The 24,535-nt window shown below is 40.3% G+C and overlaps 1 protein-coding gene across 6 annotated transcripts in view; it reads right to left on the bottom strand.

The window, feature by feature from the left end:
- ALKBH8 (alkB homolog 8, tRNA methyltransferase) overlaps window positions 1–24,535 on the bottom strand; it is a 91,987-nt gene that overhangs the window by 14,617 nt on the left and 52,835 nt on the right. For 2 of the 6 annotated variants that reach the window (XM_041770949.1, XM_041770950.1), the window contains exons 9-12: window positions 23,952–24,103; window positions 21,437–21,693; window positions 13,434–13,583; window positions 11,345–12,329 (exon numbers count right to left, since the gene is read on the bottom strand). In XM_041770949.1, the coding sequence (XP_041626883.1) occupies window positions 11,781–12,329; window positions 13,434–13,583; window positions 21,437–21,693; window positions 23,952–24,103 (1,108 nt within the window). In that variant the 3' untranslated portion in view covers window positions 11,345–11,780. Of the gene's footprint in view, window positions 1–8,186; window positions 9,232–9,514; window positions 10,991–11,344; window positions 12,330–13,433; window positions 13,584–21,436; window positions 21,694–23,951; window positions 24,104–24,535 lie in introns of those variants that run through there. The other 4 variants (XR_005990243.1, XR_005990242.1, XM_041770952.1 and 1 more) reach the window with 4 other exon arrangements.

Here is a 24,535-nt window from a genome sequence, read left to right as displayed (position 1 = left end):
ACCCTTCCCCAAGAAAGATGTACACATGTACCCATAGATTTGTATCCTGTTATGGGTCACTCATAGACACTCTGAAGCTTATTAACAGACCATAGATGAAGAATTCCTTCCTTAACTGTACAAACTTCTCTAGCTTTTTATGCTGATCCTTTAAAACAGCTTCAAAAGGCTTTCATTTCCTTAACTGCCCCATTTTCCTTGCTGGAAACTACAAAAGCCAGAATGGACATTCTTTAAAATTGCATTTGAGGCTTAGTCACCATTTCTCATGAATCAATAACAAACTCCAACTGCTTTTGCAAGAGGGAAGACAATGACACTTTGCACTCTAATAGAATATCTGTTTTTTTCTTTCACACTTGCTTTTCAGGGCTTTTTTGGGACCTGTAAACAAAGGCCCAACAGAAGGCAAGGCAACAATAAAGCTCTTCACTCCCTCTTTTCATCACTATTTATTACCCCTTGCTTCCTGCCAAGGGCATTTGAAGGTTATGCTCATGCACGCCTGGCTCTTCTTGGGGAAGCATTTTCTCTCCAGTGATTTACTAAAAATAAAGTGCCATCAATCACCTGCCTTTCTGTTGCTTATCCTAATTCGGAATCCCTGGATGTATGTGTTTATCTCAACCTAACGGCCCCTAAAGGAATTTATGATCACAATCCTTGCACTGATTTCTATTTCTGTTTCACTGCCTGGACATCTAGCTGCTCAGGAGTGTGGCCTGAGCTTAAAGTACCTGCTGGATTTATCTGCAGATGTATTACCAGGAGGACGAGCTTAAGACAGCACCATGATGGACCTGTGCCTGAAAGCAATGAAGGGAAGAACAGAGCAAAGCAAAACTGCATCTGAACTGAAGGATAAAGCCCACCAGGACAGATCCAGATAACTGTGGGGCAGCTCCACTCTCCCAAGTTTGGGGGCATTGCTGGCATCTCCTGCTCCCCTACACCCCACCTCAAACCCGTCACCAATGCTGATACTTCTACCTTCAGATTACATATCCTAAAGCCACTTCCACTGCCACCACGCTGTGGCAAGCCGGTCATCATCTCCCATCCTGATGATGGCCAGGGCCTTCCAGCTGGCATCCCTGCTTCCACCCTCATCATCTTCTCTAGTCTCCACACATTGCTTATCCACTCAGAACCACTCAAATAGCTCACCGTCTGACAGAAAAAACTGCAGACTTTGCAGCACATCCTGTGTGGTCTACCTCCTTTCCCAAACCACCCTCTGCCCTCACCTCCACCAGCTCTCACACAGTCGGCTCCAGCCACACCAGCCTCCAGGCACTTTTGCTTTTGCGTTGGTCTCTTCCTCTGTCTGGAAGGCTCTTCCCCAGACAAGTACACACTTAGCTCCTCCTCTTCTCACAGACAACCATCTTGACCACCCTTTTATTTATTTATTTTTTATTTTTTATTTTTTTTCTGACCACCCTTTTAAAGACGAACCCAGGCTGGCTCAGTCCATGGAGCATGGGGCTCTCATTCTCAGGGTTGTAAGTTCGAGCCCCACGTTGGGTGCAGAGATTACTTAAAAATAAATAAATAAAATCTTTTTTAAAAAACAAACAAACAGAACCCATGTGATCTCCCCCCTTAAACCTCTTTTTCTGCTATGTTCCTTTTCTCTGTGGAGGAAAAAAACATCCCTTTTTAACATAATATATGGGTTACTTACTTAGATTTATTGGTTATCGTCTGTCCCACCACACGTGTATCACTCCCTCCAACTAGACTGTAAGTCCCATGGGCATAGGATCTCTTTACGTTCCTAGATGCATTCACTATTTAAAATAGTACCTGGCACTAGTAAGCAAGCACACAATAAACATGCATTGAATTAATTAATCAGGTAATTAATGCCTATGTCGAACTGATCCCTCCTCCCACCACAAACACACAGATTAGAAAAGGTAAAGGACAGATTTGCTCTCAGGGATGCAATTAGGCAGAAGATGGGGGAAGGAACATAACCATCTAGGATATAATGAAGTGCTGGCAGTACTTTACATGTAATCTCACATAATCCACCCAACACCTTGAAAGGTGAGTATTATTAGCCTCTCTTTACAGATGCACATTTCCCCAGGGTCCTACAGCTGGTAAGTAGTGGAGTTCGGTTTCAAATCCATGTCTGACTTAAAAAACGCTTTATTCTTTCTAGAACCACTAAACCAATTTGCCTCAGGTCGGAAGGACACCAGGGAAGAGTGTTCAGTAACGCAGACCCTAAAAAGTAAAGCAGGCACAGAGTTCCACCATACTCTGCTCTTCACATCTAATTTTCAAAGATCTGGCTATAATTCCTAGAGTATATAAAATATGATTTGAGCCAGATCAGAGCTCCATTATTATTCTCATACATTTGTCCTATCTTATCCAGTGCTGATTTGAACAGAGTAGCTTCCATACTATAAATAAGGTTTTGAAGCCACATTCAGGGAGCTAGTATTTCTAACCAAATAATCCCTACCCTCAGTCCCCAGATATTTTCATTCAAATCTGACCAAACAGCAGAGGGAAGAATTATGAGTCACACTATAACACTCTCTGCTAAAACTTCAGGTTCTTTCTCTCATTAACTGAAAAATGATAATTCTTCAACATGATAGGGTCATAACTGCAAAAGCTAATTGGAAATCATCTTGTGCCTTCTCTCTTTCCATATGGGAATTCTTTTATGGCAAGATCAAGACTTCAACTAAAGAAGGTTCTTTTAGAAGAAGGCCAGGAAGACTGTACCTTGAATACTCCTCTTCATCTTCAAGGGAAGACAAAATACAGAGATGAAGCTGGGAATCAAGAAGAGGCCAGAAGTGGGAGCTAATACATTCTCTGCCCACTGTGAGTGGAAAACATTCAGGAGGCTGACTTAAGGCTCTTGGTAAGAACAATGGACACACTTAGTAAACTCCTGACTTAGCCACTGTGGCCATTCCAAAGCAGAAAAGCAATGAAAGGAATAATGCAAAGAAAGGACCTCTCTTTTTTGTAAGTGTCAAGGACTAAAGAGATATGCAAAGTAGCAAAAAGAATAAATAATACATTTTAAGAATTTTTATCCTTATAGTCAATCAACGTGGCTTTACTTGCTTTATCTGGAATCTCCAATTCTCAAACACAATCTTCAAACATATTTAGGAACTGGCTAAGATCATACCTCTTTCATACAGAAACTGTGTCTTATTTTCCTCAGTGGATGATAGAAACACTCCCTTATTACATTGGGTTCTCATTTGAAGTAATCCTACTGTAAACAGTTCTGGGGGGAAAAAAAGCATTATTAATAGAATAATAAACTTCTTTCCACCATCAGTCTTTAAAAAATGGGTTCATGAGAATCTACCTTAACATGTTTTATTAATCAAAATTTCCAATTATAAAATTCGTGGAATTCTCTCCCTGGTCAACTCAGTCTGTTGAGAAGTTTATCAATTTTATTGGTCTCCAAGAACATGCTTTTGGTTTCACTAATAATTTCTATTTTTTTTTCTGTCATTGATTTCTGCTTTGATCTGTATCACTTCCTTTCCTCTGCAACCTGTGCATTTCATTTGTTCTTCTTTTTCTTGTTTAAGAAGAAAGTTGAGGTTCTTCTTTTGAGACCTTTCTTTTCTAACGTAGGCATTTATTTAGTACTATATATTTCCCTGTGAGCACTACTTCCGTAATGTGTTGGGAGTCCCCAAGCTGATTCCCAGGTTCAGCGATTCACTAGGACTCACAGGACTGAGCATATCATTGTATTCAGGGCTAAGATTTATTGTAGTAAAATATATCAGTCATCAAAGGGAAAGGCACATGGGGTGAAGTCCAGAGGAAACTGGGCAGTAGTTTCCAAGAGTCCTCTCCCAGTAAAGTCACATAGGACATGCCTAATTCCCCCAGCATAAAATGCTGCCAAACACAAAAGCTAGGGACTCAGTGCCCACATTTTTTACTGAGAGCTGATCACGTAGGCACTCTCTGCCTGGCCTGTACCCAAACTCAAGACTTCCAGAAGAAAGGTGCTAAGCATAAACCACCATATCTGTATAAACACTTCAGGCACAGGGAGCTGATCTTATCAGGGCAGAGGGAATGTGCCGCCACTGCCCCCCTCCCCCACACACACACCAAAATCCAAATTCATGGATACCAGCCAAGGGCCAACCTTCTAAGTAGGTCTTTCTAAGGATAGCAATGTCAGGCCTGCTGTGTTTTTTTGTTTTCCTGCACACATTTTGCTATGTCATGATTTTCATTCAGTTCAAATTACTTTCTATTTTCCCTTTTGAATTCTTGCAAATCTATGGGTTATTTCCAGTGTGGCCAGAGAGTATATTTTGTATGACTTGGATCCTTTTTAATTATCAAGTCTTGTTTTATGACCTTAAAGAAAAGTCTTTCTCAGTAAACATTCTTGTGTATTCTGCTGTCGTTGGCTGGACTGTTCTATAAATGTCAATAAGGTTAAGTTGGTTGTGTTGTTCAAGTCTGTTCTACCCTTACTGATTTTCTAGGTACTTGTTCTGTCAATCACTGAAACTTCCACCTCTAATTACAGATTTGTGTATGTTTCCTGCCCTTACTTATATCATTCTGCTTTGTGTGTTTTGAAGTTGTGATTAAGTGCATAAAAGAACAAAGTTGAGAATTTTCCATCCATGTTCATCAGGGATATTGGTCTGTAATTCTCCTTTTTGGTGGGGTCTTTGTCTGGTTTTGGAATTAAGGTGATGCTGGCCTCATAGAACGAATTTGGAAGTGCTACATCTCTTTCTATCTTTCCAAACAGCTTTAGTAGAATAGGTATGGTTTCTTCTTTAAACATTTGATAGAATTCCCCTGGGAAGCCATCTGGCCCTGGACTTTTGTGTCTTGGGAGGTTTTTGATGACTGCTTCAATTTCCTCCCTGGTTATTGGCCTGTTCAGGTTTCCCATTTCTTCCTGTTCCAGTTTTGGTATTTGTGGTTTTCCAGAAATGCGTCCATTTCTCCTAGATTGCCTAATTTATTGGCGTATAGCTGTTCATAATAAGTTTTTAAAATCGTTTGTATTTCCTTGGTGTTGGTAGTGATCTCTCCTTTCTCACTCATGCTTTTATTAATTTGAGTCTTCTTTCTCTTCTTTTTAATAAGCTGGCTAATGGTTTATCTATCTTATTTATTCTTTCAAAGAACCAACTCCTGGTTTTGTTGATCTCTTCCACAGTTCTCCTGGTCTCGATTTCGTTGAGTTCTGCTCGAATCTTGATTAACTCTCTTCTGCTGGGTGTAGGATCTATTTGCTGTTTTTTTCTCTAGCTCCTTTAGGTGTAAGGTTAGCTTTCGTATTTGAGTTCTTTCCAGTTTTGTTTTTGTTTTTTTTTGTTTTTTTGTTTTTATCTTTCCAGTTTTTGAATGGATGCTTGTATTGCAATGTATTTCCCCCTTAGGACTGCTTTTGCTGCATCCCAAAGACTTTGAATGGTTGTATCTTCATTCTCATTAGTTTCCATGAATCTTTTTAATTCTTCCTTAATTTCCTGGTTGACCCTTTCATCTTTTAGCAGGATGGTTCTTAACCTCCACGTGTTTGAAGTCCTTCCAAATTTCTTGTGATTTAGTTCTAATTTCAAGGCATTTTGGTCTGAGAATACGCAGGGGACGATCCCAATCTTTTGGTATCGGTGCCATCAGGGAAATACAAATCAAAACCACAATGAGATACCACCTCACACCAGTGAGAATGGGGAAAATTAACAAGGCAGGAAACAACAAATGTTGGAGAGGATGCGGAGAAAAGGGAACCCTCTTACACTGTTGGTGGGAATGTGAAATGGTGCAGCCACTCTGGAAAACTGTGTGGAGGTTCCTCAAAGAATTAAAAATAGACCTGCCCTACGACTCAGCAATTGCACTGTTGGGGATTTACCCCAAAGATACAGATGCAATGAAATGCCGGGACACCTGCACCCCGATGTTTATGGCAGCAATGTCCACAATAGCCAAACTGTGGAAGGAGCCTCGGTGTCCATCGAAAGATGAATGGATAAAGAAGATGTGGTTTATGTATACAATGGAATATTACTCAGCCATTAGAAATGACAAATACCCACCATTTGCTTCAACGTGGATTGAACTGGAGGGTATGATGCTGAGTGAAGTAAGTCAATCGGAGAAGGACAAACATTATATGTTCTCATTCATTTGGGGAATATAGATAATAGTGAAAGGGAATAGAAGGGAAGGGAGAAGAAATGGGTAGGAAATATCAGAAAGGGAGACAGAACATAAAGACTCCTAACTCTGGGAAACGAGCTGGGGGTGGTGGAAGGGGAGGAGGGCGGAGGGTGGGGTGAGTGGGTGTCGGGCACTGAGGGGGGCACTTGACGGGATGAGCACTGGGTGTTATTCTGTATGTTGGCAAATTGAACACCAATAAAAAATAAATTTATTATTAAAAAAAAAAGAACAAAGTTGGAAACCTGATTCCAAAACTTATCATGAAGCTATGGCAGCCAAAACAGTGAACTATTAGTATAAAAACAGATACACAGATAAAAAAAAAAAAAAAACTATGCTGAAATATATCCATATCTGTATGTCCAACTGGTTTTCCAAAAAGGTGTCAAGCAATTCATTTGGAAAAAAAATTAAATAGTCTTTTGAAATGATGTTGGAACTGGACACTGACATCCAAAAAAAGTAAGCTAATCCTTAACATGTATACAAAAATTAATTTGAAATGGATCATAGACTTAAATGTAAGGACTAAAGCCATGAAACTTCTAGATAACTATGTCAGAGAAAATCTTAAGTGATTTGAGTTGGGCAAAAATTTCTTAAACAGAACACAAAAAGGACAACATTATAATATTAAAAAATAATAGATAAATTGGGTTTCATCAAAATTTAACATGCGCTCTCTTCCAAAGACATTGCTAAGAAAATAAAAGGTAAGCCACAGACTGGGAGAAAATACTTGTAAAATATGTGAATTATAAAGCACTTTTTATCTAGAACACACATAACTTATATAACTTACTCAAGAGAAGACAACTCAATTTTTAAAAATTGATAGATTTGAACCAACTTTCACCCATGAATATATATAAATAGCAAATAAATAATGTAAAAATGCCCCACATCACTTGTGTTTAGGGAAATGCAAATTAAAAATATGGAAAGATACTATTACACATACACAGTAGAAGAGCTAATTAAAACGACTGATAATACAGGTGTTGGCAAGGATGGGGAGTAACTGGAGCTCTCAAACATTGCTCATGGGCTATCAAACTGGGACAGCCACTCTGGAAGACAGTGTGCTAGCGTCTTACAAAGTTAAACATACGCTTACCATATGACTCAGGATTCATCTCTGAGGTGTTTACTCATGAGAAATGAAAATATATGTAGATGCAAAAACACACTCCTAAAGATTTTATTTGAGAGAGAGAGGGAGAGAGAGAGTATGAACAGGGGGATGGGCAAAGGGAAAGGCAGAAGCAGATTCCCCACTGAGCAGGGAGCCGGATGCAAGACTCAATCCCAGGACCTGAGCTGAAGGCAGACGCTTAACCAACTGAACCACCCAGGAGCCCCAAAAATGCACTCCTAAATGTTCATAGCAGCCTTAAAAAATTTTAAGTTCTGACCTGGAAATAGTCCAAATGTCTATCATCTGGTGAAATGATAAACAGACTGTGATAAATTTTTATGATAGAATGCTACTTAGCAATAAAAGAAACAAACTATTGATATATGAAAGAACAAAGGTGAATCTCAAAAGTATTGTCTTGAATGGAAAAAAAAAGAGACATAAAAGTCTACAAGTGTATGATTCCAGAAATTCTAGAAAACGCAAAAGTACAGCAATAGAAAGCAGATCAGTCTTGACTATAAGGAGAGAACTAATTGAAAAGGGGCAGAAGCAGCTTCACGGGGTGATGGAAATGTTCTCTATCTTGATGGTGTGAATGATTATATGACTATCCACTGCAATGAGTCAAAACTCATCAAACTGTACACTTAAAATCGGTGAATGTTATATGTAAATTATACATTATAGAAGCTGACATAAAGGGGCACCTGCATGGCTCAGTGATTGAGCATCTGCCTTTGGCTCAGGTTATGATCCTGGGGTCCTGGGATTGAGTCCCATATCGAGCTCCCCGCAGGGAGCCTGCTTCTCTCTCTGCCTGTGTCTCTGCCTCTGTGTGTCTCTCATGAATAAATAAAATCTTAAAAAAAAAAAAAAGCTGACATAAGAATATACTGAAAACATTTGTGTATGTAGAACTTTCTTTTATAAGTTGTTTTAAATTATTTTTGAAAAGATTTATTTATTTAGTTAGTTATTTGGTTATTTAGTTATTAGAGAGGAGAGTGTAAACAAGGGAGGGATACAGGGAGGGAGAAGCAGATTCCATGCTGTGAGCAGAGAGTCTGACCCGGTGTTCAATCCCACAACCCTAAGATCATGACCTGATCCAAAACTAAGAGCCAGACACTTAACTGACTGAGCCAGCCAGGAGCCCCCAAATTGTTTTAATTTTGAAGTTTATATTACACATAAAGGTATACAAATCAAAAGGTTTTATCACAAAAAAAAATTTAAAAGGTCTTATCACATACTCAATATGTTTGTGAATTAACACAAAGCAAGCACCCATGTAAAGGGTGCCCAGAGAAAGAACCCTGTGACCACTCCAAAGGCCCATTTGTTCCTTCTTTTCAAAAGTTCACTCTTAAAAAAATTAAATTAAAAAATTCACTATTATCCAGGCTTGTAAAAGTACACTATTGCTTGTTTTTAAACTCTCGCCTCAAGAAAACTGCATAGTAGAGTTAAACCTTATCCAAAAGGGGGTCTGACCTTTTCCTTAGGCCCCTGGGAGGAGACTTTATCTAAGCCCTTGCAATATCCTGCCTGCTAAGCATCTGTTTACCTGGGGGCCTCAGGCCAAGTGGTTTTCATCCTGACCTCCAGAGCAGCCGGAGGTTAAAGGTTAGCAGCATGGGTAGTTAGCCATGTCCATGCAGATAGGCCTTCCATTAAAAATCTGAACAGTCAGCCTCAGGTGAGCCTCCCTGGTTGGCAACACTCCATGTGTATTTGTCATGTATTGTTTCTGGGAGAGGTCAGCTCCATCCAAATTTCACTGGGAGAGGATGACTGGGAGTTCCATGCATGTAACTCCCATGGTCAATGGTGCCACTTCACTTCTCTTGGCTGGCTGTATCTGTATCCTTCTGCTGAAATAAACAATGATCATTAGTGTAGCAGTTTCCGTGAGTTCTGTGAGCCCTTCTAGCAAATTATCAAACCTGAGAGTGCTCTGGGGAGCCCCTGAATGTACAATTGGCAACAGAAGCGAAGGTGGTCTTAAGAGACACACCTGAACTCTGCAGGAATCGTATAGTTATTACTCCATGAATGGCTTCTCTGACCCAGTATTAGGTTTCTGAGATCCATTCATAATGTACCTTGTAAGGAGTTTATTCACTTTCATCGCTTATGCAGTAACAACAAACTGACCATTATTTACTCACTCTACTACTGATGGCCTTGTTACTATTGAGACCTAGAAGGACAAATAGAGAAATTCATAATCATAATGGGAAATTTTGATATATCTGTTGCAACTTATAAGCAAACAAACAACATTCCCCCCAAAAAAATCAGTAAAAAATAGGTTTTTATTACACAATTAAATTAGATTTGACATCATTCAATACCTAAACTCCTGTGGGCTTTCTTTGGGAGTTAACTGTAATAGACATTTTTCCCAAATGCTTACTATATTCTTATAGCACTCAAGAGCTCTGTAAATATTATTTCAGCTAATTTCATAACAACTCTTCCAACTTTATAGCTGAAACAACTGAAGCATGGAAAAAATCAGGGAATTTGTCCAGAGTCCCACAGCTTAAAAAAAAGGGGGGGGGGGGGGAGACCAAGAGTTCAACTTTAAATCTGATTCAAGAGCCAAAGTTTTGAATTCCTATGCTATTTTCTACCTGTTCTCCAATTAATTTTGGTATTTTCATCTTCCTTGAAAATCATCTATTCCATCTAGAGTTTAAAATTTATTAGCATGAGTGCTCACTTTGGCAGTACATATACTAAAATTTATTAGCATGAGCTGAACTCAAATTACGATGTGAAGTCCTAGAATTTCTATCAGATTAAAACTGCTTTTTAGCCCCATATTTTTTCTTTCCATATCATAAACCTTATAAATTCATCTGGAGGGAACAATTATAACAATTATAATTATCACCATTGTCTCACCTAAGACCTATTGATCACTTCTGGTTTCTGGAATGTTGATGCTTGAAAACAACTTATCACAAACAGTAACAAGAGATACAATCGTCTGGGCATCATCATTCATGGAAAGCAATTTCTCTCAAAGTTGTCTTAAGCATTATGACTATAAAGGCAATGCATGCTGGCAGTTATTTAGAGAAGCACTTTCCTTTGCACATGATCATTTGACCTATGCTTAACTTTCTACCTTTGTTCCCCCTAGAAACTTGACCTAAGTTAACAGAGTAACTATGACATATTTGTAAGTAAAAACTGCTGATCGCACCCAGACTAGAACAAACTGTGAATGAACTAGAAATACCCAACAGTGACACGATGGCTTTGACTATATGGGCATAACTAGGTCTGGCTGACAATTTTTACTTTAGCTATTTAAACAAAGGAGTTAGTACAAGAGCATACTGGGGTTGCCTGTAGCACCCAGTGAACACATTTGGGAGACCAATGAATTCTTGGTAATAAACTACTCAGGATTAGTGGTTATCTCAGCCCCTTAAATATAAATCTTTTGTTCTTAGGTACAACCTCTCACTCCATTTTGCATTTTCCCCATGGCATTTATCACTACCTAGCACATAGTATCTATTTATTTGCTTACCGTTTGTCCTCCTTCTACAATGTAAATTCCAGGAGGGCAAGAGCTTCTGTTCACTGCTCCACAACCAGTGCTTAAAATAGTAACTAATATATAGGAGGGGTTCAATGAGTATCTGTTGGATGAAGTTCCTACTAAGGTATAATTATTATCTGATGGACTAATATTTTACTGAGCACCTACTATATGCTAAGCCCTGTGAGGTGAGGGCACAGAACGGTTATCATCTGTGATTTTACAGAGTTCACAATCAAAGATAAAACTTCACAAACAGGATGCCTGGGTGGCTCAGCAGTTAAGCATCTGTCTTTGGCTCAGGGCATGATCCTGGAGTCCTGGGATCAAGTCCTGTATCGGGCTCCCTGCACAGAGCCTGCTTCTCCTCCCTCTGCCTGTATCTCTGCCTCTCTGTGTGTCTCTCATGAATAAATAAAAAAAATCTTAAAAAAAAGAAAACTTCACAGACAATTCTCTACTGACCAAGAATATTTTCTTTATTAAAATGTTATATGATTACATAACCAAGACTCTACATGATTTAGTTCAATTAGTAACATTTATAGCAAAAAAGTTTATCTTCAAAATACTGTATTCTCACTCCGGGATCCCAAATAGTCACAGACTACTTCAATCACTTTTACAAACCATCCCCGTTCCTCCTCATTTAGGAGAAGTCCACTTTTATGGATAAAAGGAAGTCAGCGTAGTAGCAGCCTGGATGCATCCTAATTAATCTCTACTCCCAAATTTCTCTCAGGCGGTCTCCTTTGGCACTTTTCCACAAGTTCTCTCTTTAATGAAAAAGACAGTAAATCTCGTCTCCTTTACAAAAACAAGCTGAGCATTTCTTCCCTGTATCTATGTTCACAGAGACAATCAGACCTTTTGAAGAATCACACACCAGTTGCCCTGATCATAGTAGCTCTGCAGGATGCTGACACTGTTCAGAGTCTGGCAGGCAGCTTCCAGCTCTCCCTCACAGAACACGTGGTAGTATCGGTGAAACACAGGGCCTGGGTCATGGGCTCCGGCTGGATGCCCAGGCTTGCCTTCTCCAGGGTTTCCCTGATGGTGCCAGGGAACCAGCAAGTCTTGAGAAGGAAAGGAGGTCCTATTCGTATGAACAGGCAGCTTAGCATTAGTGACTATCCTTGCCTTATGCCCTCCCTCCGGGAGGTCAGTAACGGAGGAGACACAGCACTCGGAGTCTCGACTACTTACATTAGGCACCTGCTCCACCAGCAACTCTGGCATAGCTGTATCACTGCTGGTCCCCTCTTCCTTTCCTTGGTTAATTCTATTTTCTCGAAGATACTTGGATTTCTTCTTATTATATTCTTGTTCCATTGCCCAGACGTAAACAAGTGCCCGCCCACCAGGTCTCAGGAGCCGAACAAGTTCTTGGAGAGCTGCCACTCTACGCTCCTGGTAGAAAATACATTGTCCTTTATCAACCAAGAGGAGATATGGAGAGGAAACAGGATAGTATAACTGACGAGAGGGATTTTTTTTTAAATTTTTATTTATTTATGATAGTCACACAGAGAGAGAGAGAGAGAGAGAGGCAGAGACACAGGCAGAGGGAGAAGCAGGCTCCATGCACCGGGAGCCTGATGTGGGATTCGATCCCGGGTCTCCAGGATTGCGCCCTGGGCCAAAGGCAGGCGCTAAACCGCTGCACCACCCAGGGATCCCGAGAGGGCTGTTTTTAATTAGGATGAATAGCCCATAAAGTCTAACAAAATATAAAACACAAAAGAAAAAAATAAGAAAATTCTGTTCTGTGATTGAAGGGAAGAAGGTATTAAAGAAACAGGGAAAAGAACATTTTTATTTGCGTTAATAAAATAGACATGGAGGGTTTTCTTCTTGATTTCATTCTGAATTCACTTTAGGTCATCAGGTGATGCCAGCACAGGGCAATCTATAAAATTACTGCTTTGATTAGGGGAGAAACCACTGACACACAGGAAAAATTAGATTCTTTTTCTTCTTGTAAGAAAAATATAAAACATTTAATTCACTTATTTTAAAATTAGAAACATATGTGGCTAATTAAAAGCATGAGTAGCAGACTACTACCAGCTAAATACCTGAATTTTGAAAAAAGGGAAGGATGGGAAAGAAGGGAACCCAACCATTAGGGAGGCAAGCAAGGGGCTGAGGAAGGCAGAGGGGAAACAGAGGAGCTTGGAGGCCAAGGGAGTGGGCAGAAAGCCCAAGGTTGCTGAGCCCCCACAGCCCGGACAGCTGAAATGTAGGGACCCTGCATGCGGGGAAGCCAGGAGAAGATGAGAAGACTCAGGGTAGCCCAAGGATGGAGTCCACGGGCTTCTGCGGGAGCACCACTGCCCTGCAGCCCCTCTCCAGGCCACATGCCTTCTCATCAGAGGGAACCAACCTCAGGATGACAAGGAAGAGAATGGGAAGGAAGGAAAGAAAAACTAAAATCAGGTCCACCGCGGTCACTTCCACAAACATCTCTCATCACCTTAGCTATAGGTTCTTGGAGAGAGAGGCGATACTCACTGCTGTTGAAAAATGGTGAATCACAGCAATGGAGATGCAGGCATCACAGGACCCGCTGCATAGGGGCACTGCCAGCGCATCACAGACGAGGGCCTGGAAACACCGCTCTCTGCAGATGTCCACTAGCTTCTGGCTCCGATCACAACCAATCTGTAATAGAGAAAAAGAAAGAATTGCATAATATCCTGTTTAAATGTCAAGAGAAATTACAAGCAATGGGTTTATTCATTAGTATGAGTTATTAGATTTCACATTGTGAAACGGTGCAAGGTCGTGATTTTCTGCCCTGCAGCTGGCACAAGGTCAGATCATGTGCTTACAGGGCAGTGTTGCTAGTCCTCACAGGCATCAAACTGAACTCAAATTATTGAATGGAAACAAAAGGACTAGAGTAAAGATGACAAAGGTGGAAACAGGAAGTCCTAACTGGCATCGCAGGGGATCACCAACCAGAATCTAGATCTTTTTGTAGTATCATGCGTATAAACATGGAAATTATCCCATAAACACAGACCTTCAGATTTTTGTGCAGAGTTGCAGGTGTCTCCTGACATGACATAAACTGTACTGTGATGGCCCAGATAGCAGGAGGACAGCTGGGGTTTTACCTGCTTTTATTTATTTATTTATTTATTTATTTATTTATTTATTTATTTATTCATTTATTCATTCATTCATTCATTCATTCATTCATTCATTGTTTTATTTTCTTAATAAATTTATTTTTTATTGATGTTCAATCTGTCAACATATAGAAATAACACCCAGTGCTCATCCCATCAAGTGCCCCCCTCAGTGCCCGTAACCCAGTCACCCCCACCCCCCGACCACCTCCCCTTCCACCACCCCTAGTTCGTTTCCCAGAGTTAGGAGTCTCTCATGTTCTGTCTTCCCTTCTGATATTTCCCACTCATTTGCCTGCTTCTTTTTACTTTTCAATATATTTTACTGTACAATTGTGGGGCCCAGGAAATTTAACAAAAATCCCCTACCCCTGGCAAAGCAGAGCAGGACTAACTCCATTTTGTGCTACACCTGCCACCTCCTGTATCACCCCCACATGACCTGCTTATTGCTTAAGGTGCTGCCCCACCCTAGTCAAGCTGCTGGGCACACCCTAATCAGAAATCGGCTCATAACAATGTAACTCTGCCTTGTGCCAGCCAAGCCAATTCTGACCAAAGTAATAGGCCAGCTCAAATGGATACTATAGGGTAAGATGTAATTCAATCGGCCACCTGAGTGTGGACTGACATGACTATGCAACTGTCTGAGTATCCCATTGGCCACTGGCCCCTATAAAGCTGCTACACCTCTTAGTCTCGGGGTCCAAGTCCCTGCTCCGCTGGTATACTTGGACCCAGGCTCGAGCTTGTAAATAAACCCTCGTGTGTTTGCATTGGTGTCGGCTCCTTGGTGGTTTCTCGAATTCGCGATCTTGGGCACAACACAATCAGAAAATAAAATCCCCAAACAAGAAAAAAGTAAAATAATTTATTTCATTTTTTAAAGCTATTGAGTCTTGTTCTGCTAAATTTACACCTAACCTATATATATCAAAAATAAAGTGATGAATTCAAAATTTGTAGAACGCTATTTAATTGAACTGTTTAGTCAAATGCAATCACCTTGAGGGAATAGCCACACCCCTTCCTCCCCTCCAGGCAGGGAGGCCTCACACACCTTCCACACGACCTGGTCCTGCGGCAAGTGTTCGGGTGCCAGGAGTGCCTATCTCCTCTCTAGCTCTGCTGGTATTTTTGTACACAGTTTTGTGTTTAATCCTGAGAGTACCATATGCATGCATGTGCACATGTGTGTGCACAGGTAGGGAGAGAGCACTGTACAATGTGCACAGGTAAACTGAGGGAGGGCTAGGAGGGGGAGGGGCATAAGAAATGTTAAATCACTAATAATTATCCCCAGATATTTCTTAACTCACTCTGTATGAAATAGAGAAAAAGAAATGTGATAGATTTCAGCAGACAGAAGTAGCCACCTCAAGCCTGTATCTACTCATTTGAATTTTAGATGCAGTGAACACTGATTATTAGGTTCCCTCAGTCTATGTGAGAATAAAGAATATGAGTCTTCGTGTCAAAACAAGTCTTATTAAGTTAAATCACACTGCCATGCTAGTCATACTTAATAAGAATTTGCTCAATTTCTAACTGGTATTAAGCAGCTTCTATATTCTATCCTAGAGCTGCATTAATTTTTGAAGTATAATAAAAGGTACTAAGCTAGAGGTAAAGTATAGCGATGTATCATTGATATATTTTAAGATGAGAAAGTACGAAGGGCCCATTGATAACAGTGACACCATTCCCAATTGCTTGCCGTCTTTACCTACGTAAGATACATAACTGGCTCATTACTTTTATTTTCATCCATATTCTATGCTGCTAAGCCAGCAGTCACAATATTAAGCTGACAATACCACTCAAATAATATGTGTATTACATTTTGGTGGTTGCTACCTTTTTTTTTTTTTTTTACAATAAAATTCATTTCATGGAGTCAGAAGTTTCAAGTCTGTAAAGTTTTGTCAGATTGATATAAATCTTACTAAAAGTCTAAAAAAATCCAACTTAACTACAAAACAAATACCAGGACACAGTGCTCAACAAAGAAGGGAAGTTATTACCCGAGAACCACAGATACAGCAGAACATGGAACACAGCAGCCAAAGCAAACAAGAGGAAGTCCCTTCCTTCTGGCTTCCAGGCCACCACAGGTACCTGTACGAGTGCCTTTGTGCGCCAATGAGACCCACAAAGCAGCAGGTCTGGTGCAGACACGACACAGGTCTGGTGCAGACACGATGCATGCCTGGCTCTGCACCTTCATCCTGTGCTCACCCTGCCCAAGTCTTTCATAAGCTGCAATCAGATGGTCACTCACTTCCTCTCTCCCCATTACTATTTTTCACTTTCCTTCAGCCTCCGTACCAAGGATACTACCCAATATCTGAGGTTCTCCCTAATCATGCTGCATAGTGTCAACAGCATGAGAGAAAAGGGCTTGTTGATAAATGAGATTTAGAAGCACTCACGTTTATTAAAGGACTCACGACAAGCTACATAATTCTGTACACTGGATGGAGGTCAGGGACATAAAAACACACACTGGTTAGGCTTCAACTGTATACTTACACTCCTTTACAATTTTTAGAATCTTCAACAAAACACGAAACATGCAATTCCAGAAGGACTGCTAAAAATGAAAAAACTTTCACTCTAGTAATCAAAGGTGCAAAATGCAAAACAAGATTTCATTTTTTTCTCCTAGTAAAGTATCAAAAATACTTTAAAACCAAAATGCACTTTGGTGACGGTGGTAATAAAACTCGCTCTCAAAGTGCTGGTGACAGTACAAATGGACCCCACTGATTTTCAAAAGCAATTTTGCACACTGCTTTTTAAGGAAGATAAAAATGTTCATGACTCTTTTTGTTTTTTAAGTAGGCTTCATGCTCAGTGCAGAGCCCAACATGGGGCTTGAACTCACAACCTGAGCTAAGATCAAGAGTCAGACACTGAAAGAACTGAGCCACCCAGGTGCCCCAGAAATATTTACAACTTTTGACCCAATAATTGTTCTTCTAAAAATTCATCCCCCAAAGAACTATCCAAAATATGAAAAAAAGCTAAATGGGCTAAAAAAAAATTGCCTTTTACTGGAGCAGCCACCAGGTATGACAGCAGATTCTTTGTTTTAATAACCTCAACCCTGACACACACTCTTGAGTTATCTGTTAACACACTGCAGACGCAGAAGACTTGTCTCACCACATGTAAGTAATCTGCCCCAAGTTAGCAGAGGTAAGTGGTGGGACAGACTTACACCCAGGCTTTCTAACTCCAAAAACCCACATGCTTCCTTCCTTCCTTTCTCACTCTAAAAACCCACAAGCTTCTCAGCGTAGGTGCTCATTACTGTGTTATGTATACTAACTCCACACTGAACACAAGGAACCTCGCAGAATGTTATAAGGTCCAGTAACTATGTAAGGGTACACATCATAGTGGAAATATGAGGTGATATGGAGTCATCGAGTTGCATGCATACTTGTGATGATATAAAGCTGCTTTATTAGGGTATTAAGATTATAGGCAAACACCTTTCCGTTTGTCCATTTTCCGCATTGCAACTATTTTTATTACTTAAAAAACACAACATTTAAAAAACTGCTAAGAAAACAAGCAACTGTAGGGAAATCAGACTGGCAGTAAGGAGTTCAGAGCGCAGGGGAACAGGCAGACAAAGCCAGTCACGTGCAGTGAAAACGGCCCCCTAAAGTCTTGAGCTAAAGTCTGGCCTCAGCAATAACCAGCTGAACAACCTAGGAAAGGCACTTAGCTTCTGTTTCCTCATTATAAAAATGCCTACATCTCAGGGTTGATAGGAGAACCAAACAAAATGATGCATATTAAATACTTCCTAACCACAAAGGACTATGCAAATGTTATTATTACCATTTGGAACAAAGGGTGGACAAAATCTCTCATCCTGGAATCTAGATACAAAGAGAAACCTATGTATCCTCAAGGTATGTCATTCTGAGCTAGGGCCCACCCATTGTTGAGTCTGTCCCATTTCCTTCAAGGTTACAGAACACAGCACTGTGTCTATTCCACTTTTCATGTGAGAAATAGAAGGTGAACTCACAGGTTTGCTCCTCACCATTCAACCATCAATGAGTTTCCATCATGTGCCAAGTAAGTGAACAACAAATGAGACATGATTTCTGCCACATCTAAGACAACAGCAGCTGTTGTCTGTCACCAGAGCTGGCCGTGAAGCTCTCTCTCAGCAGAACGCCAGACTATATGGACTCTGCAGCTGGAGAGGAGGTTCTAGTACTTGTCCTGACATCAGATAACCTTGGGCCTGTTGTAACGTGACCAAGCGTCCGTTCTCCCATTTGTAAAATGGAGACAGGAATACCAATCCTACACACTACATGAGAAAACAGAACACAGCACTTAGCACACAGCAGGTACCGGATATTCTTAGGGCCTTTCTGTTCTTTACTGGGATAGTCAACAGTCAGAAACCAAAACAAAACAAACAGAAATGTACAGAAGAGTCTTACAGAAACATTATCTCCAATTCTTATCACTATAAATAGATTCCTGGCATTATTATTATACCTGTAATCCCAACTATTTACAGCAACCAAGAAAGTCCCTAACACGTATTAAGTAATGACTTATCTACAAACCACATTCAGAGTGAATGTGGTCTGAGACCAATGCACAGAATGATCACTTAGTGAGTGAGCCACGCTGAGGTCCATACTATGTCATCTACTGTTGGTACTATTATAAAGGTAGCAGTCTCTTGAAGGCATAGTCTTTGCTTATAAAATTTACCCCTGAAAATAAAGACAGCAGCTAGTGTTGATGACAGAAATGAGGAGTAACTGAGGACATCTAAAAAAGTGAAAAGCAGCTGATAAAACTCTCTCTGAGAGCCTAAGCTAGTATTTTAAAAATATATTTTGTTAAGGAAGCAGGTAATAATGATAATCATAGTTTTTAAAATTCTGAGACAATCCTACATATGAATACCTTGAATGAATGTCTCAGGTCACATTCCCTCATGAGTATCAAAAAATGCACATATTTTCAGTCTCAAAGTCAGCTGCTCAAAACACACTCCAATATATAGGCTGGAGCTTCAGCAACTTCAAAAGGCAGGCTTCCCGTTTATCACATGTAATTCCGTTTCTGGTATAATGAAAACCGTAATTCCAAGCAGACAAGGAGTTTTCATTCCTCCACTGAACCAACACTTACTGAGCCTTCCCAAGAGGCTAGACACTGCAGTAGGTTCTACGAAGAGCAGAGAGGAAGCAGTACACATGGACTCCCAACCATAAAGTGAATATAAATTATGAGAAGGGACTATACTTGTGATTTTCTAATTCTATTAAACATATTCCTCCTTGAGCAGATTCCGATTTTTTGGCTCAGTTTACCAAGAAATCATTTTTTTCCTTCGTAACAGGATGATGCAATCCATAAGACTACGTCAGTGTGGTTGACCTCAGCCTCAGTTCACTGTCCTGAGTGCTGCCTGACTCGACAAAGCTGTGGGTTATCATCAGGGAAGTCCAAAAGCAGAGCTCACTGGGAAACATTTTGGATAATACCTTAAGATGAAAATATCAGAGGATGTCACTTTGATTTTTAAGTGGCCCATCAAAACTCACTTCTTCCACATTAACAAACCTAACTCATTAGACCTTATTCTTTATAAACTAAAATTTAATTGTAAACATGATGATAATAGGTGGATACTAAGGTCTTATCTTGATGAAAAGCTGTGCTTTTATCTGTCTCAATGTACAAAACTGCCCTCCCTCAGGTGCAAGAGTGACTTACTTTCTTCATGGAGGTGCAGATTATTGAGGACGAGATCGAGATGCAGAGGATGCGCAGTGGGATGCACCCCCGGAGCCCGTGAGCGTGGGCTGCTCTTACTCTCCCGGCTATGCTCCTTACTCAGCATCTCCTGCCCCGAATCTTGAAAAAGGGAAGCTTTAGTCCTCCCAAAGCAGCCAGGATATGGCTACCTACAATAATGCCCTAGTGCAGGGAGAATGTTCCACTTGGAACATTCTCACATTTTCCTGCATGGCAGGAAAAAAGTGGACCTTAGGCAAGGAAATCATAGCTACTGGAAAGAGAAATTTGGCAGGAGAAAAAAGTAGGTTCAAATCCAGGGCCTCATGCTGTAACCTCGGTCTCAGGGTTTAAGCTATTTTAAGCCTTAGTGTCCTCCACAGTAAGACACCTCAAAATAGTAACCTTTATTTCTTCCTACTAAAAGAACACCATATGTGGCATCAGAAGCATGGGTTCAAGTTCCAGTAAGTCCCCTAATTATATGACAGCAGGGAAGTACTGTTCTCTGTGAGTCTCAGTGGCTTCATTTCTAACAGACATAAAAATATCAGCTTTTGTGGGACCCAGGAAATTTAACAAAAATCCCCTATCCCTGGACAAGCAGAACAGGACTAACTCCATTTTGTGCTGCACCCACCACCTCCTGTATGACCCCCACATGACCTGCTTATTGCTTAAGGTGCTGCCCCACCCTAGTCAAGCCACTGAGCACACCCTTACCGGAAATCGGCTCATAAAAATGTAACCCTGCCTTGTGCCCGCCAAAACTGCCCGCCAATTCTGACCAGAGTGATAGGCCAGTTCAAATGGTCACTATGACTGTGCAACTTTCAATGTGTGTTACAATCCCATTGGCCACTGGCCCCTATAAAGCTGCTACGCATCTTAGCTTCAGGGTCCAAGTCCCTGCTCCGCTGTGACGGGTATACTTGGACCCAAGCTCGAGCTTGTAAATAAACCCTTGTGGGTTTGCATTGGTGTCGGCTCCTTGGTGGTTTCTCGGATTCACAATCTTGGGCACAACACTTTAACTTTCTCATACTTAGGAGGATCTTTTTTTTTTTTTTTTTTTTTTTTTTTATGATAGAGAGAGAGAGGCAGAGACACAGGCAGAGGGAGAAGCAGGCTCCATGCACCGGGAGCCCAACGTGGGATTCGATCCCGCGTCTCCAGGATCGCGCCCTGGGCCAAAGGCAGGCGCCAAACCGCTGCGCCACCCAGGGATCCCTACTTAGGAGGATCTAAGTAAAGACAGTGGCTTCTAGAAATATCCCTTCTGGCCTGTTAAGAGCTTTATAAACATAAGATAGTCTTATTGATAAGATAATCTTAGGAAGCAAAATCTAAAGGGAGGGGGAAACACACACACACACACACACACACACACACACACACACACACTACAAATAATGGCACACATGACCACAAATTCTCAGGAGAATAAAAAAAGGAATAGGAGTGTTCATTAATTTTCCATCTGTTGGTTATAACTTTTCAGCAATGACCTAAAAGACAGCATTATGTCATGAGGCAGGTGATAACAATGTAACAAATTAAGCAAAAAGAGAGCCAGAAACAATGACTTGCCATATATAACTCCTTATTGACACCAAGATACTTTCCGTTTCCACACCCAACATCGGCCACTAACGAACCACATGGCAAACTTTTCAAGAACTCCACAACGCGTGGCCATGGAGTATGTCTCGTGCTGCTGAAGTGCTCAGCAATCTCTTCATAAACTCGATGGACATAGTCTTGCTCCAGCTGTGAGGCTTCCCTAGCACTCTCTGGAAATGATGGAGGGGTCTCCTTCATCTGGCTGTCACAGACCAAAGGGTAACCTATAAAAAAATAAGGGAATATAAATCTTTCATTTTTATCCAAGTGATTGATAAAGTATCACGTCTTCTTAAAAGAACAAGCAAATCAATGCAAATTTGGCAGCTAGGGATATGCAGGCTCTGATCTATCAGTTTAAAAATAGCTCTTACCTAACAAGTCCAATTACACGTGTGAGGGGCCTAAGTAACAAGAAGGGGAAACCATGTGCAATAAGATATGACTGCAATTTTGCCTTATCATGCAGGTGGATATTTCATAGTGAGATTAAGGGTCCTTTTGTTTAGGGAGGCATCTCGATGGGTCTGGCCTAACCAGAAGGAATTTAGCTGAATTAACACAATTTAGGGTTTTTCTCTTGGTGAGCAAAGAAACAGAAGTTCTGGGGCCCTAGGACTATTGGAAAAATAAGCCCCAGGAGCAAAGTGTCATTTGGTAATGATCATGAGCATTTAATGAAAACACTTGAGGCAGTTTGAGACGGATAGTCTCAATTCTCACAATAACACCATGAAACACACTATTGCATCCATTTTACAGATGAAGACAACACTGAAGCTCAGGACATTATGGTCCTGCAGTGACAAAGAAGGTAAGCCACAGAGCCAGTGCAGATTGCACAGCCCACAATCTCAGGGACTACAGGCATCGATCGCCTCTTTCGACAGAATCTGTACACCCTAAGGAGAACATCATCAAGTCAAGGACGTAACAAAAGAAACTGAGAGTACACTGTTACCCTAATTAAATCAATTCTGAAGTCATTTCTTGTTCCCAGCAATCATGTCTAACACTCATTTTAAATCCTTGCCCGTCCTCTGCTATGCTATAATTTCCCTTTATCTTCAGCTGAAGTCTACGATACACGTTTTTATTGCAGGACATGCAGAAGGAAGGAGCACTGCTCCCAGAGAAGCCACAGTCAGGACACAGGCATAGTTAGAAATCATGCGGCAGCTCAGATGTGGGCAGCAGCGTCCATGACTTCAGGAATTCTTCCTAACTCTGGAGAAGGGGGTGGGAGAGAGCTGGTTTCTGCTACCATTTGTAGTGCAGCTCTAAACATTTCACGAAGACATTTAAAAAGGGGTACAAAGCCCGACAGCTCTAAAATGTGCAGGTGAAAACTGACTGGTTACGTAATCTTGGTCACATTAGAATTACAGTACCACACACTCAACAATGATCCTAAACCAGTCTTGGTAAAATTTTATTCTCTTGGCAATTATAAATATCTAAGTAATCTAAAGGGAGGAGAAACCCGTTTCCTAAAAATTCAAATTTTGATCAAAAGTATCCAAAAAGATGTCCTTGAAGATGAAAAACATCTGTAAACTGAATACACATTCAGAGCTTCTATAACATGCCTTACCTTTATAATTAACATTTGCAATAAAGAAACTTTTGCATAAGAAAATTTGCAGTGTCTCTCCAATTAGACTTCCAGTTCCTCAAGCTTTATTTTTCAGTATCTTGTAAAACTACTGTCAGTTAGACACTCAGCAAATACTAAATAAATTTTTAATAAAAAATTTGATGTTTCAGGGCCTCAATGACACTTTTAGCAAAAGAAACAAAAATCTGTTTTAAGCTTCACTAACATCAAGATATTAAATATAGCAATTTCAAATTTCAAGTTTTCTAACAGATACTATTTACAAAATGAAAGGGATTTTTATATAATGAGACCATGAAATACAGGTCATGATATACTTGTATAGACAATTCAAAATAACATCCTCTCGATACGTTTTTCAGCACTTCTCTTATTCCCTCCTAGATTTCCAAATTGACCAAAACACAAACCACTGTTTACTGCCCTAGAGTTACCTACTTACCATGAAACAACCTGTCATCTCTAACTTCCTCGTTGGGTTAAGAGAAGTAATTTAGAGACTTGACAAGCTGTTTCCAATAAAACCTATTTTTGTACAAGTGATATTTTAACGTCCTACAATATTATTTAGCACCCTTAACTGTGACTTCAATTTAAAAAAAAAAATGTTTATTTGGCATCCAACTATGCCCAAGTACTGTATTTAGGAAAAATAAAAATCAATAAAATGCAGTCCCTGCCTTTAAGGAACAAACTCCATGGGGATGGATAAGAAAAATCTATATCGAGTATAATGTTATATGGAACATGAGAAATCCTGTTAGAGATGTTAAGACAAAGCTCCCCTTGGGTCTGATGGGACTTAAAAAGGTTTTTACACTAAATGTTCTCCATTTTACTGCAGAATCAAAATTATATACTTACTACAATTACAAGGCGTTTGCCTCACTTTCCTAAATGTAAATGATGTCCTCATTCCCCTCTTGCTTAAAGTTAAGTCTCCAACATCACTGGTGATAATTCCACTTTGGGGACCCTTGGATGCTTGAACAGTATCAAATTTTCTGGGTGTGATTCTAAAAACAATAGTCAAAATAATTTATTTAACACTGTATTCATAAAAATATTTCAGGTCCTTTTAAAAATATTAAAGAAAAAAGCAAATTTAGAAGAATTTATGGAAAATATCTATTTGATTCCCCCAAATTGTTAAGCACTATAGAAAAAACAAGGAAATAGAAGTCTCTATTTTTTAAGAAGTTATCCTCAGGGTAATCATATTAAAATATTGTACACATAGGGTACCTGGGTGACTCAGTGGTTGAGCATCTGCCTTTGGGTCAGGTCGTGATCCCAGGGTCCTGAGACAGAGTCTCACACTGGGCTCCCCACAGGGAGCCTGCTTCTCCCTCTGCCTATGTCTCTGTCTCTCTCATTTTCTCTCTCTCTCATGAATAAATAAAATCTTTAAAACAAAAAGACTGTACACTTAAAAATTTTTCAAGAGA

The sequence above is a fragment of the Vulpes lagopus genome, chromosome 10, assembly GCF_018345385.1.
Source record: "Vulpes lagopus strain Blue_001 chromosome 10, ASM1834538v1, whole genome shotgun sequence".
NCBI lineage: Eukaryota > Metazoa > Chordata > Mammalia > Carnivora > Canidae > Vulpes > Vulpes lagopus.
This window is presented reverse-complemented; position numbering and strand designations above follow the sequence as displayed.